Source organism: Vicia villosa, linkage group LG5 (genome assembly GCF_029867415.1).
Source record: "Vicia villosa cultivar HV-30 ecotype Madison, WI linkage group LG5, Vvil1.0, whole genome shotgun sequence".
In the NCBI taxonomy this organism is placed as follows: Eukaryota; Viridiplantae; Streptophyta; class Magnoliopsida; order Fabales; family Fabaceae; genus Vicia; species Vicia villosa.
The window spans coordinates 96,745,646-96,757,601 of record NC_081184.1 but is presented as its reverse complement, the minus strand read 5'-3'; the positions used below and the strand labels follow the sequence as shown (position 1 = coordinate 96,757,601).

The 11,956-nt window shown below is 33.7% G+C and overlaps 1 protein-coding gene across 1 annotated transcript; it reads right to left on the bottom strand.

The window, feature by feature from the left end:
* Positions 1-716: 716 nt before the first annotated feature.
* On the bottom strand, positions 717-5,017 carry LOC131601869 (ABC transporter F family member 1-like). Its single transcript, XM_058873781.1, has 5 exons — positions 4,649-5,017; positions 3,671-3,744; positions 3,366-3,576; positions 3,053-3,287; positions 717-2,220 (listed from the first exon to the last, which is right to left on the bottom strand). The coding sequence occupies exons 1-5, from the start codon at positions 4,844-4,846 to the stop codon at positions 1,163-1,165; spliced, it is 1,776 nt and encodes a 591-aa protein (XP_058729764.1). The 5' UTR covers positions 4,847-5,017; the 3' UTR covers positions 717-1,162.
* Positions 5,018-11,956: the final 6,939 nt, after the last annotated feature.

Sequence of the window (11,956 nt, the reverse complement as noted above, 5' to 3'; positions counted from 1 at the left end):
AATTTTAAAACTTAATAAATATTTATAATCTCTTGAATCTGCGTTCTCTCACCAATTACTCAGCATTAACACATTTTAACAAAATGTCAATTCTGTAGTATAAGTTTATGCGAACACTCCATATCTTTGAATATCTTTGAATTTAATTGAATATATATACACTTACGTGTAATATAAAAATAAAATTTTATTTTCATGTAAATTAAAATTTTAAATTTATTTACCAACCAAATCGTATTAAAAATTCTACTATAAATTTATATGGTCCTGCAGATAGAGTAGTACACATTTGACATTTGATTCACTTCGCATCACCAAAAAACCCATTATGGAATTTTGTAAATCAAATAAAACAATTGGAATTGGCATGAAATTCAACTTTTTACCTTCCTCTTGAGATTTTTTTAGTTAAAGTGCTGTAGTCTAGAATTTTCTATCAATACCAATTGACTCAAATATTTTGTTGAAATGTGGCTCTTTATCATGGGTGTCAATCACTTCAAAATATTGGATAGATATATACCACATCAAAATTCTGAAATTGAAAGGTCCTCGGCCAGAGCTTAATGCAGAATTTGAAAGTGGCTTGGCCGCATAGGTTCAAGACTTTCCAATGGAAATTAAGTCATTATGACTATGATGATGTTTTCTCATACTTGACTTTTCAGGGTTCTCTCATACTTAAGATGATGTTTATAAGTGGCGGCATTAAAAACTGATGATAATACTAACTACTAATATGATAAATATAGTAATCTCCGTACAACAAATTTGATAGAACAAGCATGGTTTGTAGGTTTTTAGATGGTGTCCAATCATCCCTCTTGCTGGTCAAAAACCAAGCAATTAAATGATAAGCACAACAAATAATAAAGGAGAAAAAATAATATCAAGTCCACCAAGGTGAAAAAAATATAAACTCAATCCAAACAAAAATGATATAGCACTTCCAATTCGCCATTGACCTCAACAATCCACCACCCCCAACATTGCAAAAAATGGAGGCACCCCACCAAGATATTGGTTGAACTAAATCCTTAGCTAGTAATATTACTACGGAACAGCCAATATCCCAGCAAACCAGATTTATTTAATAAACTTGATGTCAGCAAAGGTTGGTGGTTTGGCCTATATCTTCTATCTCTATATCTCACTAACTGCTTCAGTCAGATATCCCTGCCTTTGCCTTTAGATGCTTCTTGAAATCCATAATGTCACCCTCCCATCTGGTCACTTTTTGATCAGCACACACCCATATCTCTTTGGCCACCTGGTTTATGAGCCTAAAATCGTGGCTAACAAGAACCAAACCACCATCCCACTCATTCAAAGCCTCAGCAAGAGAGTCGATTGTCTCAATATCCAAATGATTAGTTGGCTCATCCAATAGTAATAACTGAGGCTGCCTCCAAGCTAACCACGCGAATATGACTCGACTCTTCTGTCCATCAGATAAGTGATTCATAGGCATCACCTGAGCTTTACCTGTCAGTCCAAACCTCCCAATAGCTGCCCTCATCTTCTCTTCCTCATTTCCAGGGTATTCTCTCATCATAAACTGAAGGGCAGGCATGTCCAAGTCTAACTTTTCAGCCAAGTGCTGATGATACTGAGCAATTCGGAGATGATTATGACGCTTGACCATGCCATCACTAGGAAACAAATCACCTGTCATTAGCTTCAGTAGTGTACTCTTTCCGGCACCATTAGGTCCAACCAGAGCAACCCTAGAGTCTAAGTCAACCCCAAAGTCAATGTTTTTGTAGATGAGATTATCTTCAGTGTATCCAAAACTCACTTCAGAAAACTGGAGAACGGGAGGGGGAAGTTTTCCCACATCAGTAAAACGAAATACTAAAACTTGGTCTCTAACTACCTTCTCTGTAAGTCCACCTCGTTCCATTTTTGCCAGTGTTTTTTCCTTACTCTGAGCCTGGCGAGCTAGTTTAGCCGAACCATGACCAAACCGAGCAATATACTCTTTCATGTTGGCAATCTGCTCCTGTTCCCACTTGTACTGCTTCATCTGGTTCTCTTCCAAATCACCACGTGTCTGAACATATTGATCATAATTACCAGTGTACATCTTCAGCTTCTTACTTTGCATGTGGATAATATTTGTGCAGACACCATTAAGGAAATCCTGGGAATGTGATATCACAACCAAAATACGTTCAAACTTCTTCAAACTTTCCTCCAGCCACACACAAGCTTCCAAATCTACAAACAGACAAAAAGTTAGTGTACTTACGCATAAAGATAATCCGATAGATAGAAACAAAAAATGCTGATGATGCAACATACTGCAAAAGTCAACTTAAGACATAGGAATTTTGAAAGTGAGACATGAAATAACCCCAAACTGCCGGGGCAATATTGCATCTTAGTGCAGAAAGAAACATGCCCCCACATAAGTTAAAATGATCATGAATAAAACATACACAAGACTGACAAGAGAGGAAGATAAAGAAAGGACATGAAACAGTGTAAGACATAATAAAACATAGATATAATGACTACATGCAATTGATTGAGTCATGCATTCACAATAACATTAAACATGTTGATATGAAGCATCCAATATACTGTCCAAAATGAAAGTAACGGAAACGCCTGTTGCTACTGACTATAAAATAAGTGATTTTGATATTGAATGACTATTAATTTTTAAGCAATAATTACAAAGAGCAAAAGTTATTGGGTTTGTTTACTATAATGAAAACCATTACTTCAAAAAAACAGTTGTGAAAATGGTTTGTTAGAGAAGCTACTCAAAACAGCTCTAATTTCCCAACTTGCATTTCTTTAAAATCTGTAACAATCGGATGAAAACTTCTAAATCTATTTATTTTAACAAAAAAATGATTTTCTTCGCCCAAAAAGCTACAACAAATAGGCTTAAGTAATGAACATTTAACTATAGGCACAAACAGATTTTTAATTAAACATCAAGTGATACAACACAGACAACTACCAAAGCTAACTTTTGTTCATAAAACATGACAAGGTGATAAATTTATTCAGATGGGTATTTCCAAGGAAGGGATGTTACCAAGATGATTAGTAGGTTCATCAAGTAGAAGCACGGTAGGGTTCATAAACAAAGCTCGTGCCAACGCAATTCTCATTCTCCAACCCCCAGAAAAATCCCTAGTCTTCTTTGCTTGCATCTGCTTGTCAAAACCAAGACCATGCAAGATTTCAGCAGCACGCTTTTCTGCAGTTGCTGCATCTAGGGCATCCAACCGTTCATAAATACGCTCAAGGGCTTCACCACCACCATCATCCTGAAACCAAATTAACTTAAAGTCAGCAACCATAAAAAATTATAAAAATCAGATGTTTCATAACTTAAATAAACATACCTGAGCTGCCAGAGTTTCAGCCTCTCTTTCCAATTTCAACCTTTCTTCATCACAGGCTATGACAGCTTCCAATGCAGACATGTCAGAGGCTTCAATTTCCCTGCTAAGATGATGAATATCCATGTGCTCAGGAATAGGAAGTTCCCGGCATCCAATAGCAGTAAGAAGTGTAGACTTTCCACATCCATTTAATCCAAGTAAACCATAACGTCTGAAAGAAATTCAAAACAATCACCGCAATCAGTCAAAGTTACAGGAATAACTAACAACATCAAATCTGGCTCCATTATGTAGAGACAACAAACCTTCCATAATTCAGCTCCAACTCCGAATCAACTATGAGATCATGCCCATGGAAAGTAACAGACAGAGACTCTATCTGCAATAACACAGCCAAATACATCAATATAAATTCATTTTCCACATCTCACATACAATTAATACACTATAAATATCGCTTACTGCACATACGCCTACCTCCAAAAAAATGGATTAGTAGAGTAACAGTTACACTTTCAAAGAAGAACCAAGTTATGAACCCCAGCAACATGGCAGAATCCCCATGCTACACATACCCAGCAGCTCAGTTAGGCGCTCATATACATGCACCCAAGCTAGCAACAATAAGCTACAAGTGAGACTAGCTAAACCAGCAACAATAAGCCAGAATTAACACTCACAACACCAGCAACAATAAGCCAGAATTAACACTCACGACACCAGCAACAATAAGCCAGAATTAACACTCACAAAACCAGCAACAATAAGCCAGAATAAGACACACTAAACCAGGAATACACCTAACATGAAGTACTTTCCTCTTAAAAGAGAAATATGACTTTTACCCTTTGAAGCACCAAGAACAAGGACTCTGACTCCGACACTGGTACGGCGACATCGGTAATAATTGGAAAAAAACAATAACTTTTAAGTAATCACAGGGTGACCGACACCAACATGGACACGCCTTAATTTACTATATCTTTTGATAATAGAATTTGCAAGAAAATAAACTAGTGTGTATCTTTATTGGTGGATGCTACAGATTCTTTGAATCACAAAGCCATGGTTTAACAGGATGAAGATCTATAAAAGCATAGAGCATATTGACACCAATGAAGGTTCATACTTAACAAAAGAGCCTCTTAATCATAATAATTCATAATTAACTCTAACTAAATTCCAATTAACTCACCTAATTAAAAATCTACATTAACTAAAGAAATCGATAATTATTAAACAAAGGATTATGCAGTTACTATGCAATTACAGTTATTACTAACCCGAATATCTCTGGAAAGAGGATGCGAGCAGAGAACGCCAGTACACGTCCGATCCGATATCTTAATATCGGCAATTTTGTCAGCAACCTTATCAGCGGCTTTAGAAGAAGCTGCGGCGACTGCGGCCTTTCCACCTCGCTTAGCTGCGGCGGCGGCTTTCTTCTGAGCGGCTTTCTTCTTGCTGGCGTCAGAAACCATCTTCGATTTTCAAACAGAAACCCTAAGGAGTGGAGAAAGTAGATCTGGCCGACGCGGGTTCCGATGAGGAGGAAACGAACCCGGACGAGGCTTGGTTATTAGGGTTGTGGTTTGAGTTTGAAAGAGGAAGATGAAGTGTGAGTGAATGTTTGGTGGGGGTTATATATAGAGAGAGAAAGTGAAGGCGTGTTTGGGGTTTGGGAGTTTGTTGGGCTTTAGGTTGCGTATTGGATTGGGATTTGTATGCTGAAAAGTCAAGAATTTTGTGAGGGCGGTGCGATAGGGGTGTGCCGAATTGCTTTGGTGCGGAGGAGGTTTTTTATTATGGGCTTTCAATTATTTGGACTTGGTTTTGTTTCCGCACCCCCTTATAGGTTAAGGGAGCTTGTTATTTGGTGATTTTGAAGAGATACATGACTTTCTCACCTTAAAATTACTCGATCTTCATCCCAAGAATGTGAACTCTCTTTCTAAAATCATCCTACAATTATTATATAAGAGAGATATTTAAGAAAATGATTAGTCTTTCAATTCTCTTCATTTAATTAGTGGTATTTATGTCAAAATTTAACTAGCACACTATGATATTAGAAAATGATCTTAGAAAAATGGACAAGATAATTTTACATATAAAAACAAAGGTGGTATATCTAACAACTTTGAGTAGGCATTTAATGAAAAAGATAATACATTGTGACATCGACCCACCTATGAGATAGTAAGAGTATTAGTAATTTGGTATAAATCTTTTAAAACAAAATATTGTTTCATAAAAATATTAAGAAACCATCAATTTAATTTGATTTCGCTTGGGTTTGGTTGGATCGATTATACTAAAATAGTTGAATCGATTTGCTAAAATAATTTCACTCCATCATGTGCAACTATGTACAAATTTGGTTTGATTCATTTACAAAAATTCACTTGATTTTTATCGATGCATAAACATATATTTATTGTAGGGTTAAATATACAAAATTCTCTATAATATAGACGAAGGCAAAATTCACTTTTTTCTTTGTAAATTTTTTTTTTCAAATATCCTTTTGAAATATAAAAATATTATGTTTTTTTGCCCCTTAAGTGTAAAGTTTATCCATGTAATTTTTTTTTATTTTCCCTTTAGATTTGGTGTTTGAATTGCACGCTTAGGGGATAAACAAAAAATATTATACAGAAAAACTAAAATATATATATTAACAAGGGATAAAGCGAATTTCTATTATATTACAGGAGTAAAAGTGATATAAACTCTATACGTCAATAATCTCTCATTATCTAATCTTCAAAAAAAAGTTTTTATAGATTAATTTGAAACTTATATTGCATCAAAAATATACTTTTTATACATATCGAAGTGTTTTTCTTTACTAATTTTTAGATTCTATTACACTTGATTTGAATCACACATTTAATTATTTTGAATCACAATACTATATCACATTATTGAAAATATTTTTGATGCATTTGATTCCAGTCACTCTTTAACTTAATTTGAATCACTATAAAATCTACTCTACTATCTACCCATTAATAAAAGATTGACCAAACTTCTAAAAATATCCTTCTTTTAAATTTTTTTTACACTGCACTTTGGATATTTTAGTAATTAACAAATTCACTTTAGCTTTCAATAATCATTGGACACTTGGCAACCTCAATTCTTTTTCTCCCCAACACACATCTTCTCTCTCTTAATTCAAATTTCAAATTTCTTTCACATTTCATTTTCCCACACTTTTTTACTTTCATTTTAATTTTTCTACATTTACTTATTATCACAAAAAATATTAATAATCTATTTTTTAATTTTAATAAAACTAAATATTTATTTATCTCACGGGTCACTATCAACACAATATTTAATTTATTTTAACCGACCATTGCACACTTTCTCTATCTTAATTAAAATTTCAATTTTATCTCACATTTTATCCCACACCTTCTTCCTTTCATTTTAAGTTTTTTCTATTTAGTTATTATCCCTAAAAAATAATTTATTTTTTAATTTTAATAAAATTAAAAAATTTATTATCGGACGGGTCACTATCGACGCAATATTTATTTTATTTTAATATTGTTTTAACTTGAGAGGTAATATTCTTATTTTTATGACGGGCCACTATCAACACGATTCTTTTTTTTTTATGATTATTTAATACAATTAAATATATATGATAAAAATAATGAAATGAATGAGAAAATTAGAATCACTCAAATTTGCTATTTTTATGGGTCACTTTCACCATTATACATTTTTTATTTTAATCAACAAAATATTTATAAATATTTATAATTATTAGTAATATTCGTAAATATTTATAATGTTAGATAAATCCTATAAAAATTCATGCTTTCTTTACAAATGGAATCCTATAATTATCATAAGACCAATATCCATTTAAGATTATGTATTTTAGATGATGTACCATTGTTCATCATCTCACCAAATATATTGATTTTTTTTTTTTTGTATTTAGAACATATTTTATCTATTCTATTTGTTTATTATCACTAAAAATACCAATTAATCTATTTTTTAATTTCAATAAAATTAAAAATGAACTTTATCAAAGAGAATAATACTACATAGTTATTCACACAACTAACTTTTTATCTTACGAGTCACTATCAAATTATTACCATTATTTTCAAATGTCAATTTTTTTCTTCTTTTTCCATGTCACAAGTTTTTTTTAAATTATTTAATACGATTTAATTTATCTAATAATTGTTTATTTTACCATGTGTATCTAAATACATCATATATCAAATTGTTTTTTGTTATAATATTTTGATTTCATAATTTTTCATTGTATTTTTCTAATAAATATGAGTTTTTCATATGTATATCTAAAAAAATTATTTCGTCAATATTAAAATAAATTCACCCGTGCGAAAGCACGGGTCTCTGACTAGTTATCTACTTAAAAAGTTATAAGTACAATTGATTTGAATCATCGTGTTAAATCCTATCACAATTACAAAAAAAATACAAAGATTTGAATCATGCTTTAAAAATCTTTTTTTGATAACAATTTCAATTGCATATAAATACTTCATTCACTCATTATTTCATTTATAAATTTTTTTATCCTCGTGCAATTTTCTTAAACACTATATACATCACATTAGAATTGTAGTATGAAAAAATTGAGATCAAAACCATTAATTAACTTGACTCATTATTTTAGTGAAAGTCGTCACTACGCTTTATTGTTTCCAAAAAAAATGGAAAAGAGCGAAATAAACCCAAAAAAGTTTTAAAATAAAACTATTAAAAAACAAAGATCTTAGATACGGGGGTTGATTATGCAAGGGGAAGGTGTTAGCACCCCTTCACATTTGTGGTACTCCATGTAACACCCCTCTAATAACCCGCGGCAAATAAACAATTATTAAATCAGAGTAACATGTAGAGAGGTATCACAATTCATAAATAATGAAAAACACACGTCAGTATAAGTCATGCATTCACTGAAACACCTGAGATCATAACTCATTAATCAAATTCATGTTTTACACAGCGGAAATACTTCATCAAGTCAACATTATATCACTAATGTATCAGACTTCAACCAAAACAAATAAATATAGAGTTACAATCAAAACTCCAAAACAAGCGTTCCTAGTGTTACAACTATCAGAGCATGACACCTGACGCTAACTAAAAACACTGACTCATGAGCTAATCCTCACCGAGTCGAACAGCCGCTATCCTCAATCTGAAAATGACAACATGTAAGGGTGAGTCTCGTCATAATTAACAAATGTTATAAGGCTATAAAGCACTAACACGTCACAGTTGCATCATTCACCCAATTGTTTCATAAACAGACATTCAAAACAAGTCAAACAACAACCAACGCATCATCAACATTTACAACACTGGAATACATCCAATCATGTTATAAATTATGCATATGAATGGACTAACACTATGCATGTGGTTGTTTACGGTGATTTCCGGTAAACAACCGCTAGTCTTCCAAACTATAATAAATATGATTTGGTTACTCGCATGATCGACTAGATTGATCCTAGGACACATAGTCAAAAAGATTGTTATCAATGTTCATTTGAACCATATTCATGATTCGTCTTCTTCAATAAGCGTTGTTCGATTAAAGAACAAGTAATCTTGTTAATCACTTTGTTATATGTAAGTATGATTTCAATGAAAAGATAAGTAACATAACATATGAAACTAAAAGGACTGTTAAAACGTAAAGAATCTTAGAATGCAGAAACGTTAAAGACTTTGAAAGTAAATAACATGAAAGTAATTCGAAAGTAAATGACATTAAAGTAAAGATACAGAAATGTAAATGGCAAGAAGTAAATGGAATGCAGTAATTCTGAAAGATATTTGAAAACGAAAGATAATACACATGTATTAAAGTGGTGGTGTCATACGTACATTTTCTAAGCGAACTCTTTCTCTTAACACTTGATACTTGAGTAAATATGTGAGTGATTTGTACAAAATGAACACACAGAATCCTAACATTAAGACTCCTATTTATACTAGTTTCGACCTTAACGGTCCTACACTAATCTGCTGCCACGTCTCTCATAAGAACTTCCAGCGACGCCATCTGTTACTTGGACAGTTACGAAACCGTCTTCGAATTTCAAATCTTCCCGCCTGAGTCCGTCTTCGATGCGTGGCAGTGTATTAAAAACACTACGAAAACACGCTAAGTAGTAATACTTGAATATATTTTATCAATTTTGTCTAAGTCCCCGAAGACACATACTTTCATTAGCTTTCAGTATTCATTATCTTCATAACGAACTTAGAAATCTTTATTCTCGAAGCATGGCCATCAGTAGCCATTCTTTTATTTTTAAGGGATGGCCATCAGTAACCATCTTTCCTTCGATTTTCCACTTCTTCGAAGGACAAATATTACAAGACGAAATCTTCCGCTAACAGTGGTACCAACATCATCCAATGGGAATAACCCATGACCGATCCAACATCATCCAGATACGGCCCTGCCAGCACAGATTCCACACAATGGGAATCATGCCCTTTACTGATCCAACACACCCTTATGGATACAGTATCGTCAATGAATATGAATGGATGCAACATATATAACATACTATTACCCTCATCATCATCGTCATCATCAATATCATCATCATCATCAAGTATGTTCATATATATTAACATCATTCAATCACAATTCTATCATCATTATGTAGAAAACATACACGTATTTGCGCCAATCATCATCATCAATAAGAAATAGCATACATGTATTCTCATCATTCTAAGATCAATCAATCATCATCATATAGATTATTCTATAAGGTTCGTTTAGCTCAAAACGGCACATTAAACGGACCAACGGTTAAAAAGTTATGCATCTTTGAACTTTTCAAATATCTCACAACAATCAACAGCACGCGGCGCCATCTCAGTTCGCGGCGCGAACTGAGCGTCCCAAAAATCCTTGGCTCTCTACCAAGCCATTCGCGGCGCAAACATCTACACGTGGCGCGAAGCGAGGAAAAAGTTACGCCTTCGCGGCGCCAACACGGGTACGCGGCGCAACCTGTGCGTATCACAAATTCCTGGCATTCTGTCCAACTGTTCGCGGCGCACCCTATGTACGCGGCGCGAACCGGTAATTTCAGAAACCCCAACCTGTAGAAAACAACATTCTACACATTCCAAACTCACCCAATTCATACCAGTACGAACCTAGGGAAATAGAATGCACAAACAACACGAAAAAACACCTCATAATACATCAATCACGCATCAATTAAGACCATAACAACATAGATATCATGGATTCAAATATAGGGATCAAACATCATACAATTTGACTCAATCCCTAAACCTATCATATGACTCAATTGACCCGAATTCTACATCTATTCAGCATTATCAACCCCTAACCCGACAATAGATGATAATCAGACAAGTCCCCCCCTTACCTTAGACAAATTTCTTGATTCTTGGTCTCTCCCTCTACCGTTCTCCTTCACGTTCCTCGTTCTTCAGACTTCTGTTCTTTCACGTTCTTTCTTTGTTTTCCCCAAACCAAATGTTTTATGAAAACAAATAATAAAATTAGTAAAAAGGATTATTAAATCACCCCCCCCCCTTCTTTTACTATTTCCTCATATGGCTCAAATGCCAAAACCACTATTTATTCATTCTCTTCACAAAATCCTTAATAATTCTAATTATTAATTCAATATTCCTATTAAATTAATATTAAAATTATACGGGCGTTACACTCCACAGGAACCTTTTTGTAAATATGTGTAAATAAGAGTTGTGTGCAAAAGAAAGTTTATTTGGTTTTAAAATTATGCTAGGCAAGATGTTATATCTTGTGCATACATACCTCCTCAGTACAATGGAGAAGACAGAGCAACTGTAGTTCCACTTAGAAAGAAAATAAAGGTTTTTGTATTAAAATGAAGAGACATTTTGTCATCTCAGAGGAAAAAACTCAGCTAATCATACTTGAACATGAGAACAAGTGGATTATTTGTGTCACAAGTGAATGAAGGGCTCCAACTCTGATAGAGATCAACGAGTATGCCAGTAACTCCTTCAAGTGGAAAAGAATCGACTATATCAATTAATATTAAGGGGATATGGAATTACATCTCGACTATAACGATTACTCATGCCTAAACTTTAGAAAGAGATTTGAAGATAAAGTCACAGAGGGAAAAAGATTTGAAAGAAAGTTTTATCAAAAGGATTTTTAAAAGTTTGCAAACATAAGAAGGTTTTTGAAAAAGGGAGAAGATGTTGAAAATCAAAGAAGATGGGAGGAGATGAATGGGTCTATCCTAAAGCATAAATGGGTCTACCCCGCAATTGCTTCAGTCTTCTATCTTCAATCCTCACAGGCAACGTTTCAACCGTTAAGTTGTCTTTAACCTGTACATCATCCACTTGGATCACATGGGACGGATCTGAAATGTATTTCCTCAACTGAGACACATGAAACACATCGTGCAAGTTTGCAAGCATCGGCGGTAAAGCGACACAATATGCCAGTCCTCCCACTTTTTCAGAAATTTGGAATGGTCCAATAAAACGTGGAGTCAACTTCTTTGACTTCAATGCCC

Excerpts from the sequence above, each read along its gene's own strand:
- LOC131601869 (XM_058873781.1), bottom strand. The coding sequence starts at position 4,846 with ATGGTTTCTGACGCCAGCAAGAAGAAAGCCGCTCAGAAGAAAGCCGCC. Across the intron at positions 3,745-4,648 it reads CTCTTTCCAGAGATATTCGG|ATAGAGTCTCTGTCTGTTAC; the intron begins GTTAGTAATAAC and ends GTGTTATTGCAG. Across the intron at positions 2,221-3,052 it reads TGAACCTACTAATCATCTTG|ATTTGGAAGCTTGTGTGTGG; the intron begins GTAACATCCCTT and ends GTCTGTTTGTAG.